Source organism: Malus domestica, chromosome 03 (assembly GCF_042453785.1).
Source record: "Malus domestica chromosome 03, GDT2T_hap1".
In the NCBI taxonomy this organism is placed as follows: domain Eukaryota; kingdom Viridiplantae; phylum Streptophyta; class Magnoliopsida; order Rosales; family Rosaceae; genus Malus; species Malus domestica.
In genome coordinates, this window is record NC_091663.1 from 8,201,623 (window position 1) to 8,229,621 (window position 27,999).

General features: G+C 37.2%; 4 protein-coding genes across 5 annotated transcripts; 2 read left to right on the forward strand and 2 right to left on the reverse strand.

Annotated features, from left to right (window-relative positions):
* Positions 1-2,368: 2,368 nt before the first annotated feature.
* Positions 2,369-5,818, reverse strand: LOC103421115 (uncharacterized). The gene is made up of 6 exons (XM_070818569.1): positions 4,408-5,818; positions 3,739-3,959; positions 3,430-3,606; positions 3,211-3,309; positions 3,039-3,118; positions 2,369-2,950 (listed from the first exon to the last, which is right to left on the reverse strand). The coding sequence occupies exons 2-5, from the start codon at positions 3,799-3,801 to the stop codon at positions 3,053-3,055; spliced, it is 405 nt and encodes a 134-aa protein (XP_070674670.1). The 5' UTR covers positions 3,802-3,959; positions 4,408-5,818; the 3' UTR covers positions 2,369-2,950; positions 3,039-3,052.
* A 6,655-nt stretch (positions 5,819-12,473) lies between these two features.
* On the forward strand, positions 12,474-15,585 carry LOC103421123 (U-box domain-containing protein 13-like). 2 transcript variants are annotated; one of them, XM_008359167.4, is made up of 2 exons: positions 12,474-12,726; positions 14,462-15,585. In XM_008359167.4, exons 1-2 carry the CDS (start codon positions 12,706-12,708, stop codon positions 15,356-15,358), a joined length of 918 nt encoding a protein of 305 aa, XP_008357389.1. In that variant the 5' UTR covers positions 12,474-12,705; the 3' UTR covers positions 15,359-15,585. The 2 variants fall into 2 exon arrangements, with proteins under 2 accessions (XP_008357389.1, XP_008357382.1); XM_008359160.4 differs by having other exon boundaries at positions 12,485-12,732.
* Positions 15,586-18,506: 2,921 nt separating this feature from the next.
* Positions 18,507-21,547, forward strand: LOC103421138 (uncharacterized protein At3g17950-like). The gene is made up of 3 exons (XM_008359178.4): positions 18,507-18,842; positions 19,100-19,252; positions 20,739-21,547. The coding sequence occupies exons 1-3, from the start codon at positions 18,822-18,824 to the stop codon at positions 21,207-21,209; spliced, it is 645 nt and encodes a 214-aa protein (XP_008357400.1). The 5' UTR covers positions 18,507-18,821; the 3' UTR covers positions 21,210-21,547.
* Positions 21,548-23,555: 2,008 nt separating this feature from the next.
* LOC103421149 (putative E3 ubiquitin-protein ligase XBAT31) lies at positions 23,556-27,096 on the reverse strand. Its single transcript, XM_008359188.4, has 8 exons — positions 26,645-27,096; positions 26,399-26,458; positions 26,230-26,301; positions 26,010-26,131; positions 25,780-25,920; positions 25,589-25,696; positions 25,221-25,479; positions 23,556-24,487 (listed from the first exon to the last, which is right to left on the reverse strand). The coding sequence occupies exons 1-8, from the start codon at positions 26,822-26,824 to the stop codon at positions 24,095-24,097; spliced, it is 1,335 nt and encodes a 444-aa protein (XP_008357410.1). The 5' UTR covers positions 26,825-27,096; the 3' UTR covers positions 23,556-24,094.
* Positions 27,097-27,999: the final 903 nt, after the last annotated feature.

Genomic DNA, 27,999 nt, shown 5'->3' on the forward strand with positions numbered 1-27,999 from the left:
AATTCACATGAGTTGGGTGAGATTCAAGACAGTGCCTCCAGTTCCTATACCTCATCTCATACTGAAGAACAAGAAAGCAGCATTCAAGAATCTGTTGAGATCCCTCAGTCTTATGATCATACCCCAGTGAAATGGAGAAACATAAATGATATTATGGCACAGTGCAATCTCTGTATTGTGGAACCTGAAAAATTCGAAGAAGCTGCACAAGATCAGGCTTGGATAAAGGCAATGGAAGAAGAACTGCAAATGATTGAGAAGAATGGAACTTGGGAGCTTGTTGACAGACCAAGTGATAAGCAGGTGATTGGAGTTAAATGGGTGTTCAAAACTAAGTTGAACTTAGATGGTTCAGTCCAAAAGAACAAGGCAAGACTAGTTGCCAAGGGGTATGTGCAGAAACCAGGAATTGACTACAATGAGACTTTTGCCCCGGTTGCAAGATTGGACACAATCCGAACCTTGATAGCTCTTGCTGCACAGAGAAGCTGGAAATTATATCAACTAGATGTTAAATCTGCTTTTCTGAATGGAGAATTGCAGGAAGAAGTATATGTAGATCAACCTGAGGGGTTTGTAGTTAATGGCAGGGAGGACAAGGTCTACAAATTGCATAAGGCTCTTTATGGGTTAAAACAGGCACCTAGAGCCTGGTATGGAGAGATTGACAGTTATTTTACTAAGTGTGGGTTTGAGAAAAGCTTAAGTGAAGCAACTCTCTACACTAAGACAAGGGGAGAAAAGGATATACTAATAGTCTCCATATATGTGGATGATATTGTGTATACTGGAAACAATCAAGACATGCTGGATGAGTTCAAAGAAGATATGAAGGAGAAGTATGAGATGTCAGACTTGGGCCTTCTTCATCATTTTCTGGGGATGGGGATAATTCAAACAGAATCTAGCATCTTCATTCATCAAAAGAAGTATGCCTCTTCCCTGTTGGATAAGTTTGGATTGAAAGAATGTAAATCTGTCTCTATACCTCTTGTGGCTACTGAAAAGTTGAGTAAAGAAGATGGCAGTGGTGCAGCAGATGAAGAGAAATACAGAAAGCTTGTAGGCAGTTTACTGTATCTTACTGCTACAAGACCGGATATAATGTATGCAGCTAGTTTATTAGCTCGATATATGCATTGTCCTACCAATAAACACTATGGAACAACTAAGAGAGTGCTCAGATATGTTAGGGGCACATTGGACTATGGTTTGAAGTATGAGAAAGGCAAGAAGGCAGTCTTAATTGGCTTTTGCGATAGTGACTGGGGAGGATCTCTTGAAGACAGCAAAAGCACCTCAGGCTATGCATTTTCTTTTGGAAGTGGAGTGTTCTCATGGGCCTCTGTGAAACAACACTGTGTTGCTCTTTCTACTGCAGAAGCCGAGTATATCAGTGCTTCTGAAGCCACAGCTCAGGCCATATGGCTCAGATTTGTTCTGGAAGATTTTGGAGAGTTACAAGTTGATGCAACCCCTCTGCAGTGTGATAACACATCTGCAATCTCAATATCCAAGAACCCTGTGTTTCACCAGAAGACAAAACACATTGACAGGAGATATCACTTCATCAAGGATGCCTTGTAGCAAGGGATAATTGACTTGGTTTACTGTCCTACCAAAGAACAAGTGGCAGACATTTTCACCAAGGCATTACCAAAGGACAGGTTTAACTATCTCAGGGACAAGCTAGGAGTTATATCAGCTTTGGACTTAAAGGGGAGTGTTGAAGTATAAGTCCAAAATCTGATTAGAAATAAGTTGTGATGTTAATATGTGTATGCACTTATGTTAAATACTAAGTGAGAGGGTATATAGGTATAAAAGGCCATGAGTGCCATGTGTGATGATCTTAGCTGTTAGCTGAATGTGTGGCTGATATCTATTTCAAATTGTACTGATCCAGCTCAGTTTTGTAAAAGGCATTATATCTCTCTTTGCACGTTGTGTGCAATACAGTGAGAGACAATTAATGAAATCAGTTATTCCTCTGTGACTTTGCAGAGAAAAGAACAACCTCATTCTTCTCTCCCTGTTTCATTCCAAAACTATTCATCTTCTCTTCTTCCATAGAATTAACCTTATCAAATTGTAACAGATTCGACCCCTAAATTCTTTCGCGACGGAGGTAGAGATTTGACCCCCAAACTCTTGCGTGACGGACACAGATCCTCGACCCACAAATTCTTGCGCAATGGACATAGATCTTTGACCCACAAACTCTTGCACGACGGATGTAGAGGCCGTCGCAATAAGATAATTAAATTAAAAATTTTAAATAATTTTTTTATTTAATTTTTTTTCCTTTTAAATGTTGCTAATATTGTTTTTATGTAAAAATTAATTTAACGAAATTAAAAATAGAAAATGTAAAAAAGAATATTAAATTAAAAAATTATTGAAAATGTACCTACAATGGAAAAAAGTATTTTTTTAAATTTGAAAACAATTTAAAACAAAACTAAAATAGGTAGTCCTCGACATCACAATCACTGGCTGGTGGTGTTGTTGTCGCATCGGGGCTGGGAGGTTGTAGCTGCTGCGGCGGCAGGGAGGGTTGGGAAGTCGTTTCTAGAAGTGGTTCAACGTTGGGGAAGTGAATGCCAGAAATTTGAAGTGTGTGACGAATTTGGTGTATCAAATTGTTTTGGGCCTCAATTTGAGCCTACTGGGTAGCAATCTGCTGCTTCAGGTCCGCCACTTTAGATGTCAATGTTTCGACCGCTTCTGTTCTTTGCCTGGAGGATAAGGCAGATAGGTCCCGAAAGCGAGCTTTCACAAGCCCCTGGTGAACATTCCTAGTCCGATGATCGAGGGTCTGATCAAGTGTGTTTGTCATGATCTGAAAACCAGCATCCTCAGGGGGAAGCACCTCCTCAATCAGGGTTTCTACAGGAAGCTGGGAAGCCACCTCCTCCATAACGGTGTAGCCCTTCTCCACCATGGTGGACTAGAAAAATGAAATAAACAAATTAATTTGAATATACATGTAATTAATATTAATACTAATTGAATATTAAAAATTTGAAATAACTTACATGAAGCTGCTCTGTCATCTCATCCCTGGGCTGAACTTACACCTCCTTGAACATGTCAATTTCCAGAAACTTTGACCCCCCTGAAAAAATTTAAAAAGTGTTAACATAGATTACCAATTGTGTGTAATAAAGAGTAAAAAGATTGAAAACTTTAAAATAAATAAACGGTTACCTTACGTCGCTCCTCCAACCTATAAGGGAAGCGTCGTGAGCCGAATTGGTGAAGAAGTTTCTTCTTCGACCGATTGATCGAGTTTGCCTTCACTTTTTTCTATTGAATTAAAAAAACATATTAGTTTAGATATTTATAACAAATGAATGAAAAAATGAAAATTTTATTTAAAATTGTAATTTTTTATTAATATATTATTGAAATATATATTATACGTACGAAGTATTTCTTGTCTTGAAAATGGCCGCAGAGCCACTCCCATTCATCCCAACGGCCCACCAACTCTATAGGGCACCTAACTTCTAAAGCGACATCCGAACCATCATGTAGCTCATAATGCTTGTGGAGGTCACTCTTCCATTGAGTAAGCCTACTGGAGCAAAGGTCGTTGATGTACTGCATTTGATTGGCATCGAGGTTGGAAAGCTTATAATGATGTTGCAAAACTCAACAAATAAAAAGAAGTTACAATTTATAATTTTTGTATACTTTAATAAAAATTTAGTATTTGAGTTTGAAAATACTTACCGATAATTCATAAAGAACGGCGTCTTTGACTTCTTGTGGGATAGCTCTCCATGACTCCCACATGAGGGGGCAATGGTTCCTGATAACCGACCCAACGTCGGTGGCCAACGCACTGTGTTGCTCCTTTGTTGCAGCCGCATGATGTCGAGGATCCCATGTAATGGTAATCTTCTCGGTTGTGGTGCGAGTGGTCTATAAGGGTCTTTGGTTATTTTTTTGATCTACCAAATAAACAAAGTAAACATTAGACGAATTCTATTTTCTACTGAAAATTCGGTAGAACCTCCCTTAAAACTATAACATTTCCTAAAACCTGCAGACAATATAACAACAAAAACAACACATCCACCCAACAATTCAAACAGTTTATACCAGTTGGGGACGTTAAAACAAAATTTACAACTTGTTGATATGACTTTACACTGCGAGTCTGCAACAAGTTTTGGCTTGCAAGGCCAGGTGTGGCAACTTAAATCGTTTATAGTAGTGGTTTCACTAACTGACAACAATATAGGCAAAGCACGCAAATCGAAGTTCTTAGTAAGTTCTTTCTAATTAATGGGACTGTGACAGTTTCGAAGGTTCGAGCATGTCTACAGACTAATGTCAATGTTGGTTTGACCATCATGAAACCAAAAGCAAGATTATCAATGGACAGAGTAAGCTTACCTATCTGGGACCTCTCTCCATGGATAGAGGAAGCCTTACCAAACGGCTGAGCCTCCTCAGAACTTTGGGGCCGTCGATGAGTCCGTCTATCACTTAGGATAGGATATGTCACCAAAGAAGTCAATGACGCAGGAGCCGTAAACATCGTTGGCCCCAAAGGTGTGACCGGAGGGGCACCTGTCGTGCCCATATCAGGTGTAGAAGTGGCAGTAGCATTACCTTCTGGAGAAGGTGTCTGACTACCTGTACTAGCTGCCTACCAATTTGATATTAAGTTCGACATCTACAAAAACAATTAATAAAAAAGCTACATTCCACTACTATAATCTAGTTTGGATATACAAAAAAAATCCTAACCTTGAAGCACAATAAGATATATCGTTTGTCACATCCCAGACTCGACTCCGCTGTAGCATGATATTGTCCGCTCTGGGCTTACCATTCCCTCACGGTTTTGTTTTTGGTTTTCGGCACGAGAACTTCCCAGGGGGGTCACCCATCCTAGGACTGCTCTCGCCCAAACTCATTTAACTTAGAAGTTTTTATGGGATCCAGAACCAATGAATTCCCAATAAGCCTCGTGCTATAGGGAGAGGAGCATGTACATATAAGGCACATCACCCCCTCTCCGTTGGTTGATGTGAGATCTTATAATCCACCCCACTTAAGGGGAACCCAGTGTCATCCCCAGCACATCCAAACCGAACAGTATAATGGCTATGATACCAAATTGTCACATCCCAGCTCGACTCCGCCGTAGCACGATATTGTCCGCTTTGGGCTTACCATTCCCTCACGGTTTTGTTTTTGGGTTTCGACATGAGAACTTCCCAGGGGGTCACCCATCTTAGGATTGCTCTCATCCAAACTCGCTTAACTTCAGAGTTCTTATGGGATCCAGAGCCAGTGAGTTCCCAAAATGCCTCGTGCTATAGGGAGGGAGTGTGTACATATAAGGCACATCACCCCCTCTTCGTTGGTTGATGTGGGATCTTAGCTCTAGACTTACCATTCCCTCACGATTTTCTTTTTGGGTTTCGGCACGAGAGCAGTCCTAGGATGTGTGACCCCCCTGGGAAGTTCTCGTACCGAAACCCAAAAATAAAACTGTGAGGGAATGGTAAGCCCAGAGCGGACAATATCTTGCTACGGTGGAGTAGAGTTGGGATGTGATAGTTGGGACCATAAGTGTGTCGGACCCGTACCGCATCAAATTTCTTCTTCTCTATCCACAAAATATATTGTCATAATACTAAATCTAGACAAAAAAATGTATATAAAATGCAAAATTTAAAACGCAAACATTTTCCATCACCTTCACTATCCGTTGTCTTTGACGAATATGTACCACTGTCGGCCATCGTAACAACAATCAAAGAACAAACTAATTATAATCTGCAGACTTGGTAAGCATTTCTGAAACGAATTGTGAAGAATAAGGAGAGTATAAGCGCACATTTATAGGAAGGTTAAGGACTTTGTGTGACAAAGACTTTATCGCGCAAACATCTGCACTAAATACGCATTGATTTCTCTGATTCAGATGCACCAAATACGCTGACCCAAAACGGAACACCATTTGCGCGACAAAGGCTTCGTCGCGCAAGGTTTTGCATAGCGACATCCTTTGTCGCACAAACGTTCTAGCGACGAACTTGACGATTGTAATTATGAAGTTTACGTATCTATGTTTACGTAAACTTCATAATTACAAACAAATTTTTAGTTATAATACGTATTCTAAAAATAATTACTACCTTAAATAAATTGATATTATATTCCAAATTATTTAAATAACCAAACAGGAATTGAAACCTAATTAAGTCCAAATACATATAAAAAAAGCCTTAAATTTAAATATTGTCGTAAAAAACATAAATTTAAAATTACTATTTCGATGGTCCTTCATTCCCCTTTGAAGGTCCTTTATCCCCCTCGACCTCATAACGCTACCGCTGGTAACCTCCCATCAACGCAACCTCCATCAACTTCATCAACTCTTTGTTTGTATCATCAACAAGAGTATATTTACACTGTTATAAATATATGCAAACAATTAATTCCAACATATAACATAAAATTTCACAAAATTAATTATTGATCCATCAACAGTATACTTACTAATAATTCATCCATCACCGCCTTCTTCATATTCTTGGGCACATATTTCCAAGATCGTCACTCAGTAGTAGGACAATTATTCCATATGGCTACCCCAATCGCATGCGCAACTTGCACTTGTTGCCTCAAATCATACGGGTTGGCGGGCAAGCTCTGATCCTTGTTTTTATCCTCCATCCTAGCACGAACAGAATTGTGAAGAATAGAACAGAATTGTGAAGAATAAGGAGAACATAATTGTGAAGAATAAGGAGAGCATAAACGCATATTTAAAGGAAGGTTAGGGCCTTTGTGAGACGAAGGCTTTGTCGCGAAAAGACCTGCACTAAATACAGTCCAAATTCCTCTGATTCACATGCACTAAATCGTCTTATTCAAAACTAACAGCAACTTACGCGACCAAGGCTTTGTCGCGCAAGTGTTCCTCTGATTCCCATGCGTTCAATGCTCTGCCCCAAAAATTGAAGAAGCTTTGCGCGATGAAGACTTTGTCGCACAAAGTTTCCCCGGGAAAATCTTCATCATGCATTATTTTCGCATAAAAAATAAATCACTCGCGGTTTTTCTTACTGGCTTTGCGCAACAGAGGCACTCTTGTCGTTGCGCAAAACATCTTTGAGCGATGGATTTTGCTTTGTCACGCAAATAGTTTTTCTTACTAATGGTTTTGCAGGATATGGCTTCGTCAACTTGTTCTCCTCCTCCTCCCCCTCAAGAAAAGTATGATGTGTTTCTTAGTTTTAGGGTTGAGGACAACAATCCTTATACCAGCATTCTTCATGCAACTTTACTTGCCAAAAATAATAACCTACGGAGACGACAGACTTGAGAGAGGAAACACAGTTCCACCTGGCCTAATGCAAGCAATCAAGAATTCGAAGATTTTAGTCATTATTTTCTCGAATAATTATGCTTCGGAGAAATTAGGTTCTCATCCCTCTTTCTTTCATTGCATTGATTAAAACCTTATTTCTTTTTAATTTTTATCAAGGTCCCTATCTTTTAATAACGTCATTATTTCAATTATAAATTATTTACATACCAACATAATTAAATTAAAATTTTAAATATATTCATTTAGTGTTAGAAGCGTTACATTTGGTATATTTATATTTATGGTTAAACTTTGTATTATATATTTCTATTTTTAATTTGTACAATTTTTAATTTGCAACCCTTTTTTAATTTGTACTAATTTTCATTTTAGTTTTAATTTGTACCCATATATTAATTTCATTTTGTGCCCATATTTTTAAATTTTTTATTTATACTCATAATTTATTTATAATGTACCCATTTTTCTTTATAAATGTACCACTTTGTTATATGTAAAATGTACCCCTTTTTTTTGTGAATGTACCATTTTTTTTATGTAAAATGTACCCATTTTTTAATGTAAATTCTATTTAAATTTTTATTCATAATGTATACATATTTTATAATGAAATGTACCCATTTTTCTTTATAAATGTACCACTTTGTTATATGTAAAATGTACCTTTTTTTTTGTGAATGTACCCTTTTTTTTATGTAAAATGTACCCATTTTCTAATGTAAAATCCATTTATTTTTGTATTTATAATGTATACATATTTTATAATAAAATACTTCAATTTTTTTTTTCAACACTATGGGTACACTTGTTTGACATTTATTATTTCAAAGTTATAGTTACCTGTTTTTATCTATTTATTCAATCCAAATTTTTGAGTATTTTCTTTTATATTTTATCGTTTTTAATTTATATGCCATATAATATGGGATTTTAAATCCCATAACATGTCAAGTAATTAATATCAAACATATGAAAATACATATTAATAGCAATAATGAGGTGTACAAAATCAAGGGACTTTGATAAAAAATTGAATATTATTAAGGTTTTAGTCAAAGAATATTAATGGCTAGGGACTGAATCCAAAGTCTCCCTTATGCTTTTGACATTGAATGTTGTGTGGAACATATAAATATTTAAAAGAAGATTTTTATTGCAGAGCGAGGACGACTCCAATATTGTGAATGAATCCAACTATTCAAGACATGTATTCTTATTTCTTACGCTGTCAAAATAATATGTTGGTTGGAGTACAATGCCTTCGTAGGTACGCTTCCGGTTGAGTCCAAATCATACAGAATATGGTTGTAGCTCACGCCCTAACAAACTATTTTCGTCTTTCAACCACCCCCACACAGTTTTGTTCATTGGATTTTAGAAAAATGACTCTTGAGGTGCTGCTCTGCTTCTCACCATGCATCCACGTTCCATTAAAAACCCAGGCATCAAGGGCAAAGCAAACAAACATGGCAAAACAGCTCCCCGGCCCAAACAAACTCCGGCAACAAGAGAAGAAACAAAACAAACATAACACTAAGACACTCACCTCCTGATCGTCAACATTCACCACCTTAAGATTGCCACCATACTGATCACATCCATATATTACCACTCCCAAAAATATTCAAAATTCAATTAAAAAAAAAAAAACTAGATATTTCAAAAATTAGACCTCATATATATGCTGAACATATGTATCATGAACATTTGCATCAACATTCAACATTCATCAGCTGAAGATTAAGGGACATAAAGTAGAAAAGTATACCGAAAAACATAGCTTTATTGATTGATAATCAGAAACAAAACAAAGAGGTCTTTATATAGAGAAAGACCAAAGCAAACCCTAGACTAAAACCCTAATACTAACGGGCTAAGCCCAAAATATCAAACATTAAAATAATCTAAATAATAATATTTTCCAACACCCCCCGTCAAACTCATGGCGGTACACGCCATGGGTTTGCCAAAGTAGATGTGGATGCAAGACTCCAAATTCCAGTGCCAAAGCCGATGCGAAAAACACAACCATGCTAATGCCGATGCCAACAACCATGTCAATGCCGATGCCAACTTCAAACTACCATGTCTAATCATCCTTCCTAGATTCAGATTTTGAATCAGTTCCAATATGTAAAACATCAGCGGCTCCTCCTTTCTGTGGAAGTTCATGTTGTTGAAACAACTTAGGACATTGGGATTTCCAATGCCCTTTCCCTTTACAATAAGAACACTCATCCATAGCAACCCTACGAGACCTTGCTGCAGCAAATGCTGAAATATTTGACGACGATGAAGAGAGCGTATGTGACTGCACACAAACTTCTTCTGCTTGTAACTCATTAAGAACAGAATCAACAGATGGAAGAGGAGTTCAATGAAGGATGGAGCTACGGAGTGTCTCGAACTCATCCTGAAGAGGCATTAGAAACTGAACAAGACGTTGTTCTTCCCTATATTTACAACAAAGCTTGACAATGCCGAGTTCTTCAGGCTCAGTTAATGCAAGTTGATCCTAAAGATTGGTCAGTTCATTGTAAAACACTTGAATACTCTTATCACCTTGCTGGATTGTACGAATCTCCATTTCCAATTGATACCTCTTGGCAAAATTGGCCTTGGTATACAACTTTGCCAAGTGATCCCAAACTTCCTTAGACGTTGAGAACTTAGCCAGTTGCATTCCAATAGCCAAATCAACAGAATTATTAATCCAAGTAATAATCTTTGAATTATTCATCTCCCATGCAGCAAACAATTCAACATATTTTTCATCCTTGGGGTTATTCGGAATGGAAACCATTCCAGAAACATAGCCCCATAGTCCTTTTCCAATCAAAAAATTCTTCATCACATACGCCCAATACACATAATTATTTCCGTTTAATTTCACACCAATAGCTTGTAAGGAATCATCCTTTGCAGATGCCATATCTACAATGACAACACTAAGAAAAATACCTGATAGCAATCAGTGAATAATAATCTGATATGGTTATGCCGTAACAATAATAATCTGGTACTGTTGCAGATTGATACCAGTGCAACGGGCCGTCATCTACGAATTCAAGCGGTGCAGAAACTTGGGTGCAAAACGTGCGGGGTGCAGGGGCGGTCAGAAACTCTGGTGCAAACGTGCAGGGTGCAGAGGGCGGTCAGGTATGTAGTCACGACAGTGAAGATGGATTCATATGCGGAAACAGTGCGGGATACATGTGTAGCAGTACGGGGTGGTAGGCAAATGATTTTAGGAATCAGTCAGGCTGACGGCGGGAGACAGGTCTAGAGAACCTACTTTTGATACCAAGTAGAAAAGTATACCGAAAAACATAGCTTTATTGATTGATAATCAGAAACAAAACAAAGAGATCTTTATATAGAGAAAGACCAAAGCAAACCCTAGACTAAAACCCTAATACTAACGGGCTAAGCCCAAAATACCAAACATTAAAATAATCTAAATAATAATATTTTCCAACACATAACTTCAATAAATTTAAGCACATAATATCGGAAAATATCGATGTCGATAATTTCGCTCACACTTCAGCAATATTTTGTCTAAATATCGGTGTAATATTGTTAAAATATCGAAAATACCGATGTAAAGCAAGGAAAAAAAAAGGGAAAAAAGGGAGGAAAAAAAGCACAAAGGGGATTTGAACCCCCTCCCATTTTACTCCTCCAACACCGTAACCACCATACATCACTTATGTTTTAGTGATAATATGCTAAAATATATATATTTATATGAGTGACATGTTAACAATTACATGCAAAACTATTTTGGGGATTTATCATTTGATGAATACTATTCACAATAAACTTACTCTACACATAGAGATGATGAAGATAGTGAAAATTTTGAACCTCATAGGAACTTTATGTGGTACTAAATCACTCATGTATTTTACCATGCAATGTATAAAGTGTAAAATATTGTAGTAAATCATTATATATAAATGATTATGGTGTGTTTAATCTTTTTTTCATTAATTACTACATATTTTCTATACTCACATTTTTTGCTAGCTCGCTGTATAATCAACTTAAATTAGTTAAATCCATCATGTAATACATTTCCTTCTAATTTTTTTTTTATAAACTACTAGATAATTGACTAAATAAACATTCTCCAAAGTTTTAATAAAAATTTCCAAGTTTTTCTTACAATTTCCGTTGTTTTTATTTAATTTTTATCGATATCGATAATATCCCGATATTTCCATCGAAATTTCAATGTTTTTGGACTACTGATATTTCCGATATCATCGATATTTTATATCATGACTGTAAGGTATGAGAAGTCTCTAAATATATACTAGTAGGAATTAGTAGGCTAATATATTATTAAAATCAAACATACGTGTTATAATTTGAGAGGAAAAACAAACAAACGTCACACGACTACATTTTGAATACATAAAAAATTGCTCTACAAAAAGAGGAGCCATGGGGCAAACAAGTCGCTTCCTCCAGGTCATATTGTTGTGGGCCCGCTTAAAAACTTTTGGGCTTAATCTCACAACAAAAGACGTTTGTGGGCCGAAAGAAGATGAACACTCAATGGCGCTAGCAGTGTGACTAGTTCATACACTTATTTATTTTATTGCCATCCATTGATCCAACAAAAGAAATGTGTCTTATTTTTTCCTAATTAATACGCTCCATTGATCTCTACAATTCTTACAATAAATAGATATTGTATGCATTCATAGATGTTTTCACGTTAGTCGCCTATTTGCAAGTGGGAAACTCCCAGTCGTTGATGTATTCTTGTGGTGAGGAGCCAAACCTTGCACAAACTAATAAGGAGTTGATTAACCTCTCGTACTGTCTATTAGTTTTATGATTAAACTATTTTTGAAATTATGCTCATGTTTTTCATTTTACTTGGTACAAAATTATTCTGTTTTATCTTTCTAGTGAAACATCCACAAAAACCCAATAAAAGCAAACAAATAGTAGTTGAAAAGAATAGTCACAATAAGTTTTTCAAATCAAAAGACATTTTTTTTCTCAATATTTCTAACTTCGAATTTTCTTATTCTTAATTCTCATTTAAATAATAAGTTTCATAAACAAATCTTTTTTTCTACCATGTTTCTTTAGAATGGAATTGGTCATTTGCTTTTTCTTTCCTTTGACTCTCTCTCTCTCTCTCTCTCTCTCTCTCTTCGTGCTGTTCTTAGTCCCATGTACAGACAAATGACCGCTATATAGATACATAACCACACCAAGAATTCACCTCAGAAAAAGCAAAGCTGCAATGCAAATCTAAGGGAATGACATTTCTTCCATTTACCTGAGGAAGTGACAGTTTCTGTGGCCCTTGCAGGCAAATGGCTCGGCAACAACAGCAGGTGCAGGTCCTCCTTTGTCTCTCCTTTCTCTTCCTCCTTGGATTTTCCCCTCTGGGCTCAAACCCCACCTCCTATTTCTTGAATCCGGATCCTCTTCGGATCCTCTTTGTGAGAATCTCAGAGATCTGTAAATTGTGTTTATTCATCGTATAATGTGGGTCAGTTTTCATTAAATAATGTTTTGTTCAATTTAAATAATAAATCTTCGAGATCGTGTCCGTTCATCGTATATTGTGCGTTTAGTTTTCGTCAAATACTATTTGTGTTCAATTTTAAATAATAAAATTTAAAATAATTTCTGACTGCACGATGTATGATGAACGGACACAATACACGGATCCTCGGAATCCTTATTCTTATTTCTTGATATAAGTTCAATTTTTCAATCAACATTAGGAATTTCAGTCAACATTAGGAATAGTCAAATTTATTAAATAAGTTCATGACTTTAGGATTATTTTATTCAATATTAGCATATGGGCACACAAAGTGTGTGAGAAAATATTTTATTTTTGTTTTTGAAATAGAAGGAGAGATGAAGAGAGTGATAGAGAATGTGGGAGTGAGAATTTTTATTTTTTTTAATTAGAGATATGTTAGGATTACATGTAGGTGAGGCTTTGCAAAAAAAATAAAATTTGGTTGTGTGAAATTACATTTCTGCCCCATATTTCTTATTCATGTTCTGTTTTAATTAGAGAGTTAAACTGATAACTTCATGGAATTTTGCTTGACAATGAGTATTTTATTAATTAGTAGAGGTTCTCTCGTGAATCTTACGTTTAACTATGAAAATTAAATTTCCTCCTAATTTTCTCTTTGATTATTTTTTTTTCCTTTTTTTTTTTTTTGTTATTTCTTGTTCTTGTTCTTCTTCCTGTTCCAAACCCCATTCATAGATTTTATTTTTAATTTTTATAATCAATCTATATAACAGATTACTTGCACTTATATCAACCTATATGACAAATTCATTTTTACAACTAACCTGTATTGCATATTAATGTCTTTTTTGCAAGTATATTATGTTTTTGTACCCTTTAATTAGATTTCATATCTCACTTATAGGTATAATATACATTCATGTATTACTTGATTTAGGGTAAAATGTTTGCAGATGAATTTATGTTAGCATATTAGTTTTTCTGTTAGAAGATATTAATTAGACTTTTTAGAGTTAGAAAATGCATATATTAGAAGATTTTAATTGATTTTTTAATATTTTTAGAAAATATAAAATGAGTATAGAACAAATAAAAATATGTAATTAGATAACTTAACTCACTCTCACAAAACAACTTATTTTTGGACCTGAATCTAAAAGCCCCATTTTTTTTTTCTGCAATTTCTCTGGTTTTGTGGGTCTACTTTTTTCTTACCATAATGTTCAGTCATGTTAATTTTTTTTGTCATTATTTGTTGGAGGCTTATGAATAATTGATACTTTTGGGATATATATTATTTGATTTAGACACGATTGGTTTATACCGTTTAGTACGTGATTAGTACCTTCTGTTCTGTTTTTGTTTATTTCAGGTTGTTTTGTTCATGCACAATGCACAAATATGCTTGAATGAAGGCTGTTTTTCCTTTCCTTCATGTTTTATGTAAACATTCATATGATTTGATAATTAGGTATCACAGAAATTGGTTAGCATTAGGGTAGGTCAAGTATTCATATGTTGAGATGGAATAAATATACATGTATGTGTAATGAGCCTTCATAACTGTTTAGATTGAAGTTCTCCTCCGCAAGCTCACGTCAGTAAACCCCGAAGACCAAGGGTCTGCTGCGGCTGAAATCCGCCTTCTTGCCAAAGGTAATGCAGATAATCGTGTGGCTATTGCTGAAGCTGGTGCAATACCCCTGCTTGTAGGCCTACTTTCAACCCCAGACTCCCGCACCCAAGAGCATGCTGTGACAGCACTCCTCAACCTTTCCTTATGTGAAGATAACAAGGGAAGTATCATATCCTCTGGAGCAGTTCCTGGTATTGTTCATGTTCTCACGAATGGAGGGATGGAAGCACGGGAAAATGCAGCTGCGATCCTTTTCAGCCTTTCTATTGTGGATGAAAATAAAGTTATGATTGGCGCTTCGGGAGCCATTCCGCCACTTGTTACATTGCTGAGTGAAGGTACCCAAGGGGGGAAGAAAGATGCTGCAATTGCACTTTTTAACTTGTGCATTTATCATGGTAACAAGGGGAAGGCAGTAAGGGCCGGTGTTGTTTCGACCCTAATGAAGCTGCTGACAGAACCTGGAGGCGGAATGGTGGATGAGGGACTGGCCATTCTAGCTATACTGTCTAGCCACCCTGAAGGGAAAGCAGCCATTGGAGCTGCTGAGGCAGTGCCCGTTTTGGTTGAAGTTATTGGTACTGGATCTCTCCGAAATAGAGAAAATGCAGCTGCGGTTTTGGTGAATCTTTGTTCTGGAGACCAACAACGTATAGTAGAGGCTCAGGAACTCGGGGTGACGAGTTCGTTATTGGAGTTGGCACAAAATGGCACAGATAGAGGAAAGAGAAAGGCTGCACAGTTACTTGAGTTAATGAATCCATTTGCTGAGCAGCAGACGGCAGACGCAGACGCAGACGCAGACGCAGACGCAAGCCGAGGTTCAGTCTGAGACCCAGTCACAAACCCCACAACCTATCTATTCGAGGGAAACCTCACAAAAGTATAACAAATATGTATTGTTATCAAGTTCGAAAACATAATTTTCTTAACAAGTGCTTCTTTTAGAAGCGCTTTTAGTGGTATGTGCTTCTTCAGAAAACACCAAATAATGTTTTTAGAATTCAGTACCACGTACTAGTTATCGTTTTTATAGAACAATACAATCTCTTTTGGTTATTCGGAAGTGTTTTGTCCCTTTAAAATTGAAGATACCATGATGATTAACTATCCCCGAATCATTAGAAACTAGAAGTATGCTCCGCATCCCTTACTTAATTAGTCACTTTTGTGCCTAAGTTTTGTGGTGGTTTTACCATCCACGTCCTCGGCGCAGGCATTTTGGCACGCTCGCTGATTTTTATGGACCATTCGGTGGCATCTCTCAGTTCATTTTCTCTACTGTTCAGTACGTGTGCTTCATTCGACATGCTGAAAATCCTATCGAACTGTCCCTTTGGCCTGCCATATTTCTTGTGTGCGTGGGTGCTTCAAGATTAAATAAGAATCAGAATATGATTGTTGATGAACGCAGAGACTAGACAGACAATTAACGGGTATGGGAGATTTTACTGTGCAACCGCCAATCAGGAACAAATCACAAAAAGAATATTCAGGAACACATGAAGATGTATCTGCGATTATGTCCATGTAAGCTATAAACCAGTTTCTTTTTGTGAGTTCAATGTCCCCGTTTATGTTAAAATTTTGTTGGAGATCCAGTTGGCTAAGATTACTGGACCATTGAAAAGAAAAGGGCAAGCAATTGCTCAGCATTTCAAAAGCAAATCACTAGAAATGTTTTTTGTGCACAATGATAAAACACCGCCTTTTGGATTGAACTCGTGTTTGGTGACCTATATATATCCAGACTTGGAGGAATCTTTAGAGTCTCCAGAGTCTTTAAATTTGAAACCAACACAAGCATGCCAAGCTTGAGAAAACAACTAATAAAACAAACTAACCATTTTTTTTTATATGAGAGAGGCTGGGGTCGGCCAACAACACAGCCGCCGCACTTGCCTCGGCTTGGGGTCGGCGGTGCCAGCCCCACTGCCCAAATGGTGGTTTGGGAACTCGATTTTCCCACTTTTGGTTGTCCTCTAATTTATTGCAAATGTGTACTAGATTTTCCTTTGTGGTCAATTTGCCCGCTTTTGATTGAGAAGTCCGACCAAGCCTCTGGGTTCGCTACCCACCCGAGAGTGAATCGTCGCTCATTCAATTGAAGGTGTGCGAAATCAAGTGGTACAACCTATAAGAATGCAAGTATTTTACTTAATTATAAACAAAAACAATGTATAGAAAATAAGGCAATTAGTTGGAATAGACATTTTTTTGCACAAATGACCAGTTTTTAGTAACAACGACATATTGATCATATATCGACGACCTAACGATGACACAATGATGATATAGCAACAACATATAAATATTGATCCCTTTCTGCAACAAAATGTCAAAATGTATTTATTGTTATTAATTGCCTTGAAAAATATGAAAAGATGATTGTCATTTGTCTAACCAACTGTTCCGTCTTTCAACCACGGCCACACAGTTTTGTTTATTGGATTTTAGAAAAATGACTCTTGATGTGCTGCTCTGCTTCTCTTCCACCATGCATCTACGTTCAATTAAAACCCAGACAACAAGGGCAAAGCAAACAAACATGGCGAAACAGCTCCCCGGCCCAAACGAACTCCGGCAACAAGAGAATAAACAAAACAAACATAACACTAGGACACCCACCTCCTGATCGTCAGTGTTCACCACCTTAAGATTGCCGGCCGAATTTGCATGTATACCATACCTTGATTTTTCAAACAACGAACCCTTAAAAGCCAATCACACTAATCACATCCACACACACACACATGACACATCTGCATCGATATTCAACATTCATCATCTACAGATTAAGACGCTAACTTTAATAAATTTAAGTAAGAACCATACGATCACACGAAGATTATATCCAAATTTGTTGTCAAAATCAAATATATTTCAAAAGTTGAATATATGGTATGAGAGGTCTCTAAATATATACTAGTAGGAATTAATAGGCTAATATGTTATTGAAATCAAACAACGTCATACGACTGCATTTCGAATACATAAAAACATTGCCCTACAAAAAGAGGAGCCATGGGACAGACAAGAAGTCATTTGCTTCCCCCAGGTCATACTGTTGTGGGCCCGCTTAGAAAACCTTTGGGCCTAGTCTCACAAAAAGTCGTTTGTGGGCCAAAAGAAAAGGAACACTCATTGGCACTGGCAGTCCACCTGTTATTATTATTGCCATCCAATGATCCAACAAAAGAAAAGTGTCTTCTTATTCCAAATTAATACGCTCCATTTGATCTCTACAATCTTTATGATGATAAATTATTGTATGCGACAATAACATCACGTGACATATCAACGTTGTGTTATTAGTCATGCTGGTAATGGGTTGCGCTCGGGTTTACAATTTTCATCTATATCGTGTTTTTGCGTTCATCATCTAAAGATTCTAAAGAAGATACTGTACACATTCATAATTGTTTTCAAGTTTGTCGCTCATTCGCAAGTGGGCAACTCTTGACAGTTTATGTATTAGTGTGAGAATGAAAAGGACAAAGTTCGCGGTGATGAACCAAACTTTGCAAAGCCTGATAAGGAGTTAAACAATTTGTTATATTGTCAATAAGTTTTATGATTCAAGTTCGACAAGAAAAAAAAATTTTGATTCAACCATTTCTGGAATTATGTTCTTGTTTTTCATTTTATTGGTACAAATGATTCTTTTTCTCTTTCTATTCAAACACTCAATAACGGACCTAGGTTGTCTGTCGTCCACATCCCATGGACCTGAATTGTATGCCCTCCTCCATCCCATACCATTCTCATCCCCTCAGATTTCTGTAGTCACGGTTAAGCCACATCAACATTTTATATTGATTTTTTTTATAGAAATAATAAAACAAAAAGCAATGGAAATATAAAATGTTGACGTGACTTAACCGTGACCATATAAATATGAGAAGATGGGAAGGGTATGAGATGTTGACATAATTTAACCGTGATCACATAAATATAAAAGGATGAGAAGGGTGTAGAATAGGAGGGCAAACAATCCAGGTCCTTCAATAAAACCCAAGGAAAGCAAACAAACAGTGCTCACAAATGATTACTCCTCTGACTCAGTTTCTCTGTTTCTCACTCCTTTTGACCCTCTCTCTCTCTCTCTAGACTCCAGGTGCTGTTCTTAATCCCCTGTACAGACAAACTCCCTCTATCTATATAGATATAGAGTCACCCAATATTACCACACCAGAATTCACCTCAGAAAAATGTAAAGCTGCAATGCAAATTTAAGGAAATGACACTTCTTCCATTTACCTGAGGAAGTGACACACTTAGGCCTTTGCGGGCAAATGGCTCAGCAAATACAGCAGGTACTCCTTTGTCTCCTCTCTCTTCCTCCTTGGATTTTCCCCCCTGGGCTCATAACCCACCTCCCATTTCTTTCTCTCTCTAGATTTCTATGGTGGGTCTGATTTATTTTTATTTTTTTCCTATAATTTCTCTGTTTTTGTGGGTCACTGGCTCTACTTTTTTTCTTACCACATTGTTCAGTCTTGTTTAACACTTTTTTGTCATTAATTGTTGGAGGCTTATGAATAATTGATAAGATGATATGATTGTTGGGTAGGACGAAGGATGGCCTCTGGGATTGCAGCCAATGCATGTGAGAATTGGGCTGGCTGCTTCAAACCATGAATTTTCTGGGTCAGTTTCTTTCAACACTTTACTCACTGGTTCTCCAACTTCCTCCACTGATTCATCATCAGATCTGGACACAGAGGTCAGTGTAATTACAGACACTTAAGGTTTAAGTTTTTGTCAGACTAGTCTTGTCTTTGATGGGTTTTGTTGGAATTTTGTAGCCAGACATATGACATGTGTGCGTGTATCTATATAATGTATATTATTTGGTTTAGACATGATTGGTATATACTGTTTAGCATGTGGTTACTGGTTAGTATCTTCTGTTCTGTTTTTGTTTGTTTCAGGTTGTTTTGTTCATGCACAAATATTCTTTAACGAAGGCCTTTTTTTCTTTCCTTCATGTTTTATGTAAATCTTCATATGATGTGTTAATTAGGTATCACGGAAATGGGTTAGGATTAGGCTCGGTCAAGGATTCGATGCCCTTTATTGTAACCGTCATATGTTGAGATGGAATAAATATACATGTATATTTACCGAGTCTAGATGAGAGAAAATCGGTTACGGTGATTTGGACATGTGCAAAGAAGGCCTACTGACGCTCCGGTTCGAAGATGTGATTACGGGATAGAGGTTCAGGGCCGAAGGGGTAGAGGAAGACCTAAGAAAACTTTGGAAGAGACCCTAAGAAAAGACTTAGAGTACTTGGATCTAATGGAGGACATGACACAGAACCGAGCGCAATGGCGTTCTAGGATTCATATAGCCGACCCCACTTAGTGGGAAAAGGCTTTGTTGTTGTTGTTGTATATTTACTGAGTCTGCATAACTGTTTAGACAGTAAGCTTGACAAAACAGCACTACTGGTGTTGTGTGCTAGGTAACTATTGTGTCACAAGTCGGAGAAAATCCGTTTTGTCACCAGTAATATGTTCCTTCGTGTTTGCAACACTAATCACGTATTTGGGTTGCTTCACTTTTACACTAGTATTGATTAACGTCGGTTTGAAGTTTGAACTGACTTTGTAGGAATGGTATTGTAGATGATTCTGACACTGTGGACCTAAACAATGTCCTCAAATGGTCTGCAAACTTAGCATCCTTGAGCATCAATTCACCATTCTAAATTTATGAAGCCATTTTAAACTTGACAAATTAATCCATGTTCATACTATATGGTATGCGTCCCTTGAGTTGAAGTAGATAAACCAAATCTATATTGAGCAGGTATTGCCCCCCACTGTTGAGGATACATGTACCGCGTTAGCGTTCTTAATCTGACGGTGAGGGGCAATGTAGGATGCAAAACATCGGTCAAGGGGGCAAGGTCGGTCACTTTAACTTCAAAGGACATTGTGAGAGTTCACCATACTTTAAGGGGCACTAGAACAATTAAGCCTAATTTTATAACATAATCACATTTACTGAAAACATATGTTACTGTTACTAATTAACAGTATGTGTTGCTAACTTGCTGTTGCCTGATCTTAATGATATATGAAAAAATAGTTGAAGGAAGTCGCCGATCTGTTTGCCTGTTAACTTCCGTAATCTTTGACAGTGTTTTAAGTTTTGTACATGTTCTAGGATTGTTAGCTCAATATGTGCTTGGTTGGTTGCAGTCCACAGGGTCTTTTTTCCATGATAGGAGCATCACACTTGGGAGCCTTATAGGAATCAATAGCATTCTGGAGCTCTCAAGAAGATCACTGAGAGGAAGAAAATCCGAGCATCAGGCTGGTAAGGACAGGAAGATGAACAACACCACCACAACCACCACCAAGTTCAGAATGTGTTTTTTCTCTTTATGCTCTAAAGACAGTACAGACGGTGAGAATGTGCGCCATCATCAGCCATCTCTCGGCCACTTTCTTGCGGCAGAGAGACAAGCGGCCAATGAAAGTTACAGAACAAACCCTCCAATTTACGGACCAGATGACGAGCTTGCCCTAGCTGAGCATCATCAGCCTGCTAGAGAATCAAATAACTCACTCTTTGTTGATGGTCAAGTTGCTCCTCCTCAATCTAGTCCATGGTTTGGTTCAGATCATGTTGACCAAAGAAAATCAATGCTCTTTTCATGCATGTGTTGACAACTCTCTCTTTGGCCTAGCATTAGGTGAATGTCTCAGTCTGTTATTGGAAGAAATCAAGAGGTCAATTGACAATTCCATTGCATCTGAGCTCGATTTATTGAAGAAGGAGAAGAAGGAACCGAGAAGAAAGTACCAGCAACAATCGGTTTTTATTTTTCAGCGTCCATATCGATCTATTATGTGCCAATGCCTTGAGTATTTGGTATACCTCGTACGATAGCTGTCCTAGATCTACCGTATCTTTTACTTCGTTTCTTCAGAAACAATCACAAACATTTTTTTAGTATGGAGAAGAAAATGCATGAAATATGTATGTCTCACCTTTATGGAGCAAATTAGCTAGTAATTTGGATTGATTAATCTCATTTGATGATAAGTATGTTACAAAAGCAAATGTTCATCATTTCAAATTTTCTACAAAAACTTGCTCAGCTGGGGCCAAACTGTGATGGTATCCTAGGTACTATGTCCTACCAATTGACTAAAATGGCTAGGAAATATCTAAGTGGAACAAGAAAACTTGTGCATACTACCATTCAACCTTTCCTAAATTTACCACCAAATAGGATTTGTCCTAGAACACATGCAGAGAGCATCCTCAATGGTTTTAATGTCTTTAATATTTAACGTTTTAATGTCTTTAATATTTAACGAGAGCTGTTATTAGTACTTCAAAAAATTTATCACGCACTCAGTTTTTATAAAAACGTAGAGTTGCACTTTATGATCTTTCCTAGTTCAATCACACAACTCAATCGGTCTAATATTTAACTAAATTTGTGGCAATGCAATGACAAGCATACATGAAGAGTCCAAAAAGACAAGAAATTTTGAGCCTACCACATTTACACACATTAAAGTGTAAAAATAAGTAAGTGACCATTTACCACAGTCGTGAAAAGATATTGTATCCTTGCATGACAGCGTGGATTCGAACCCCGTTGGTACTTAATCTAACATCTAACTTACCAAGACTACCGCTCAACTCAAAAAAATAAGTGTATAAGTGTAAATATAAAACTTCAACACAATCTACTCATAATAATGTAATGGCACATATACACAAAGCATTATAATATATAACAAAATAATTAATACGTTATGAACTTAAAATGTAGTATTAATAAATAAATTCACGTGTTATAACAGAAGTGGCTTCCGTCACACTTACAAACTTCTTTGCAAGGAAGAAGTGGAACCCAAGGAGCAGCAAGCAAGTCAATCAATGTCTCCATCCGATGAGACTTTTACACCGTCCATACATGCATTATCTTAGTGACCATCATTTAGTGACAAAAAATGGTGGAAAAAAACAGCCAAACGGGCCACAGCCATCAGATATTTGGTACAAGTCCAGATTAGTCGTATCAAGCAAAAGGCTGGGCCAACTGAAATCCAGGGCCCACATAGTTCAAGTGGGCCTGCTTATTTCTTGGCTTTTCACACACGTAGAAGCCGAACTTGTGTTCTTCGGGTCAACATCTTGTCAGGTACTGTTTCACTGTTGACCCACCCAAACTCTAAACTTTCCTTGTTCGGGATGTAGCTGACTTTTCCAATTTCCACTACATTTTGGAGTCATATGATCAATAAAGGGCACAAATCACATGAAATCCAATCTCCCAATCACTTTTTATTTATTATCCTTGTTGTTGTATTTATTCAAGTTTGTTCTTTCGTTAGGAGTCTTAATTTAATATTTAATAAGAGTATTAATTTAATAAAACTTAATAAATTTTTTTATGTGTGGTGATCTTGTAGTTATTTAATTTATAGGAATCAAAGTCAGAATCCAAAGAATGAGTTTTGACTTTGGTAACATAAGATTGAATTGTAGAAAGAATCATCCGGATCTTTGTTTTAACGATATTCCTGGTTACTAATACTAATTAGGAAATCTCTATTACACAAAATAAAAGAGTGAATTCTTTCAAAATTAAGGAGTGGATTCTTTCGCTTTATTCCGTGAAATTAGTTAACAAGGCCTTGCATCTTTCTATATCTCCCGAAAATAATCCCCCACTAAGAATCAGTTAGTTAAACGACGTGTTGTTATATTTATTCAAGTTTGTTCCTTCTTCACATCACTTAAATAGTATGTCCAAATCTCATTTCTGGTAAATTAAAGTAATTGAAAATATGATGTTGTAAGAAAAGAAAATAACTCTTATTTATTTGTATTCTTTCACCACAATCTCATTTCTCCAAGAGATTTTTCAGTGTGCTAGAAACACGATTCGGTACATCAAATGTAATAATACAATTAGTTTGAAATTTAAAAATAAAAAAAAACAATTTCAACCAATTTTATTATGACACTTAACGTACTGAACCGCATTCCCGTCACACTAAAAAAATTTCTCCATTTCTCCACACAAAATACTGAAAAATAATTCAATCTTGCCACCAGAAAAATGAAAATAAAATAATATTACATTTCTCACTAGGAAAGAGGAGAGCTTGGTGGGGGTCAAAAGCACACAACATATCCTTCACTCTTTCCAATGGTTCTTTTTTGTGTCCCTGTCCAGCAGCAGCCATTCAAGAATTTTGTATTTCCAACTAAGAAAAATAATTTCTTCCTTTTTTTTTCTGTTTTTTTCCTTCCCAATTCATATACCTAACAGACTCTCAAATCACCAACTAATAAGTTCCTTGAACCTCAAGTAAACAAATTTAACTTGACCAACAAGCAACAAGACATCTAAACCTAACCCAATAGCCTGCAACTCACTTTGCTTATTTTCCAAAACTACATAACACATGGACTTTTTATCTGTACACAGCAGCTCCTTGGATTCTTCTCGCTTTCACTTACATGAAAGCGACGAATCCTCGAATCACAATACGGAATCTTTTTTATTGCCAAATGCCGAAACACGTCAAGGTTTGTCAACCCATTCATTTTCAGCAATAATGCCTGAGCCACGGCCGCCCATCTTCCCGAAAGAACCAAGTGCCGATACGCCCTTGAAGCTGCTGCTGCCCTCACTGAAGTTTCGGGACCTCCTTGCCTTTCTTAGCTTGGAGGAATTGTTATCTGCGGTGTCATGGTCACCATCATCGCAACTTTTGATCTTTGCAACTAGCAGATGGGCAATGGGGCTTCGGCAGAATGGGCAAACCGGTGGCATTAGGCATAATGTAGTTGGGTTAGGCTTGTTGTAGCAGCAGAGGGCTAGAGTGCATTGTGCACACATTTGGTGACCGCAGTTCTGGACTTCAATTGTACACACCTGCTCAAAGCATATGCAGCATAGATCTAAATCACTTTCCTGCAATAAAACGTCCGAATGAGTACCTTGGTCCCCATGCATTAATTAATATGGTAGATGTCTCTACAGTTCACATGACTGCTGAATATATGTCTCCTTCTGACCTACGAAGTCCGAAAACTAGTAAAGATGCAATTAAGCCGCATGATCAAATGGGGGACTGGAGCCAAGGAAAGCACATGAAGCAAAGACAAAATAGTAGAGTTTCTAATGTTAGGATTCAGAAAACTATCATGAGACTCATGGTCCAGCTCACTGCTATGGAAAACAAAGCTCATGACATCTGATTTTGATCAGAAACACAGCCTCTGACTCAAAAGAACAAGATAATTCTTCTGCAGAAAAAAGAAAAGAGCAAGGTAATTCAAAAACATTTCAAAATTTTCTGTCGTAGACTCGTAACAACCAAGTTCATTGATTCCTTCTTTCAGAAACAATAAAAAAAAAAAAGAGGAAAATCCGGCATTGTGCCAAATAATGATCAGAAAATATCCCTCACTCGTGTATGACTCTGTAAGACAGGACCCCATCTTATGATTAATTACAAATAGATGATGATTTTATAATGTCTTAGACAATTAAGAAGATTTCGTTGGGCGGTTAGATTTCAATCAAACTCTTTTTGGTCATTGAGTAGTACTGAGAAAGGTGAAACCCATCATAAGCTCCTACTTTTTATAATAACATAGACATATACTTGAATATGAAGAAAGAGAGGAGAGTGGGAAATTACCACAGATATATTGTCATCCATGCCTGCATCAGAATGTGACGGAGATGGAAGTGAGTAAACGGTTCCTTTCAAGATGTTCTTCTCCCTCTCCCTGTTTGCCTCCATTAAGGCCTGTTCTAGCAGAGCTTTTGTTTCATGATTAAGCTCACTAATACACTTTAAAGGTGCTGGCCACACAAGAGGCTCAGCTGACGAAGGATTTAGCATGGCCGCACAAGCTCCGTGTTTGTGTTTCAAAGCAACTACGTATGGTATTCTCCTGCATATACAAAAACACATAACATATAAGCTCAAATTAAGTTTTTAAAATAGCGTTACGGGATATGAGCATCAGTTCAGGGGGTACTAATCACGAAACGAAATTATACCCGGATGAATCTCTTTGAACACGATCTGCACCCCACGCCAACAATCCACGTATGCAATCCAGAGATCCCCCTCTAGCCGCCAAATGAAGCGGAGTGCTCCCAGGACAGCTGTAAACAGAAACTCATCAATCTACGCAACAAAACTAACACCATAGATTAAAAAGGATTAAGAACTTCAGCGCAATTCTTACCCATAACCACCCGTTGAAGCAGAAACAAGAGCCCCGTTGTCTAACAGAATACGTACACATTCAGGCCTACTTCGACGTGCTGCCAAATGCAACGGTGTTGCTCCTCTACCATCCCTAATATTTATAAATCGTGCAAATCCCCTGATATCCAATCCAACAAATTTCGATAAGTAAAAAGCCAGATTAATCACAGAGGGGATCAAAACACTATGGTCTAAAAGGAAACCAACCAGGAAACAGAAACAGGACTCGAATGAGCAGCAGAAACAATAGCTTGAAGGCAATCAGAATGGCCATAGTAAGCGGCGTAATGCAAGCAGGTTCTTCCGTTAAGGGAATCAAACATCAATACCTGATAAATATCCCACATCAAATTGAGAGTTAATATTTGGAAATAAAAACCAAATTTCCAAATCTAAGAAGAAGAAAAAAGTTTGGATTTTCACATACGTTTGCTCCTGCGTCAAGAAGCTTTTGCACGCAGGAGATCTTGCCATGCATTGCAGCCAACATCAATGGAGTCTGAACAATTTCCAACTAGATAATTAGAACAAGCAAGAAACAGAACATAAAAGAATCAAAACTTTCACATTCGGAGCCAAAAGTAATAAAAATTTACCAGCTTGTGACGATTTAACGCATCTGGATTCACAGATCGTTCTAACAGCATAGAAAGAATCTGCCAATCAAAGCAAAAAACGAGAAACAAAATCATTAATCAAACATTCAAACCCCGTAAAGATTTCCTAAAAAAAAAAAAAGTTATTTCCCACCAAGAATCAAAAACCCATTTGCCCAAAATCCAGAAAAACTCGGAACAATCACTGATTTGATGAAATCCCAATGAAGCAAACAAAGAACCCACCTCGATCTGGCCGTTAGCGGCGGCGATATGAAGAGCAGAGTGGCGGTCGTAGACGGTGGAGTGGCGGAGGAGAGTTGGGTCTCTCTGTAACACAGCTTCCACGGTGTCCAGCTCCCCAAATTGTACGGCTCGGAACAGCCCATGTTCGTCACTCTCTCTGCAACTCAACCCCTGACCCATCTCTCTCTCTCTCTCTCTCTCTCTCCCTCTCTGTTTCTCTCTTATCAATGGAGTCGATGGGAGCACTTCATTCAGCAATATCTTTGAGCCACCTTCACCTGAAGGCAGAAGGTGGTGGCCTCCATCGCTCTCCGAATGAAAGGTTTCACATTTATGTATTTCCCAGTGTAGAGAGAGAAATAGAAGAGGGAGCAGAGAGAGAGAGCTTTCGAGTTTGGAGCTGCCCGGAGCGAGACTGGGTGCTGACGAGTCGGTGTTCGGGCAGTCAGTGGGACTGACTACGGGCAGCAGTCAGATATTGCTGGGGAAGTTGGATTAGATTCCGAAACAGTACGATGGGCCAACCAGCCACACCCCAGTTGACTAAATCAATCGCGGCCGTTGGGATTTTGACTCCATTCTTTTGGTCGTTGGATTGGAAATAATTAGGTTGCTAATGTTTAAATTAGGGATGTTAATTTGATTTTGATTGTGTTTTACCAGGACAGAGGTTTGCCCTGTTTGAAGTTGTATTTGTTTTTGGGAAAATGATCTTTTCCATCTAATTCACTAAATTAGAAAATTCGTACAATTAAAAATTGATCCAACGGTTAAAGTTATTATAATTTTTAAAGTGAGTTATTATTTATAGTCGTTGGATCAAATTTTAATAATACAAATTTCCTAATTTGGTAGATTAGAATGAAAGGATCCGAAGATGATCCATTTCCTTGTTTTTGGGTAGCAGAGCGTACAATTCATAGTGTCTAACTTTATTTTTGGGTGCCGTCATTTTACAATTTCACGTAAAGGGAGGGATATCAAAATTTTAAAATTAAATGATGTATTTGTAGATAATTAGATTATTAGTTAAGTGTCAATTAACATGCTTATTTCTTATTGATCACATATAATTTGTTTGCAAATTTGGTTTAAAAATTTGTTTTTCCTAACATTATCTTAAGAATATTGAAAAAATGGAGTAATGATTTTTCATATCTCTGTGAATTGGATTAGACTATGCCTGGACTGTCTGTCAGTTAATGTTCTTGGTACAATAGTTTACAATATTAACACAAAAATTAACCTTAAATTGTAAAACAACAGAAAGTTCACGGAAAATATCACTTTAAGAAAATATTCTTAACATTTTTTTCCTTCTTTTTAAAGTCAAATTAAATATGGAGTTCTGCCCA

Coding starts and splice junctions, on each gene's coding strand:
- LOC103421115 (XM_070818569.1), bottom strand. CDS start 3,801: ATGTGGGAGTCATGGAGAGCTATCCCACAAGAAGTCAAAGACGCCGTT. Junction 3,607..3,738: donor CCGTTCTTTATGAATTATCG/GTAAGTATTTTC, acceptor AATCAAATGCAG/TACATCAACGACCTTTGCTC. Junction 3,119..3,210: donor GGTTGGAGGAGCGACGTAAG/GTAACCGTTTAT, acceptor AAATTTTTTCAG/GGGGGTCAAAGTTTCTGGAA.
- LOC103421123 (XM_008359160.4), top strand. CDS start 12,706: ATGGCTCGGCAACAACAGCAGGTGCAG. Junction 12,733..14,461: donor GGCAACAACAGCAGGTGCAG/GTCCTCCTTTGT, acceptor ATAACTGTTTAG/ATTGAAGTTCTCCTCCGCAA.
- LOC103421138 (XM_008359178.4), top strand. CDS start 18,822: ATGGCTCAGCAAATACAGCAG. Junction 18,843..19,099: donor TGGCTCAGCAAATACAGCAG/GTACTCCTTTGT, acceptor ATTGTTGGGTAG/GACGAAGGATGGCCTCTGGG. Junction 19,253..20,738: donor CATCAGATCTGGACACAGAG/GTCAGTGTAATT, acceptor GGTTGGTTGCAG/TCCACAGGGTCTTTTTTCCA.
- LOC103421149 (XM_008359188.4), bottom strand. CDS start 26,824: ATGGGTCAGGGGTTGAGTTGCAGAGAGAGTGACGAACATGGGCTGTTC. Junction 26,459..26,644: donor CCGCTAACGGCCAGATCGAG/GTGGGTTCTTTG, acceptor TTTGATTGGCAG/ATTCTTTCTATGCTGTTAGA. Junction 25,480..25,588: donor GTTCAAAGAGATTCATCCGG/GTATAATTTCGT, acceptor TTGTATATGCAG/GAGAATACCATACGTAGTTG.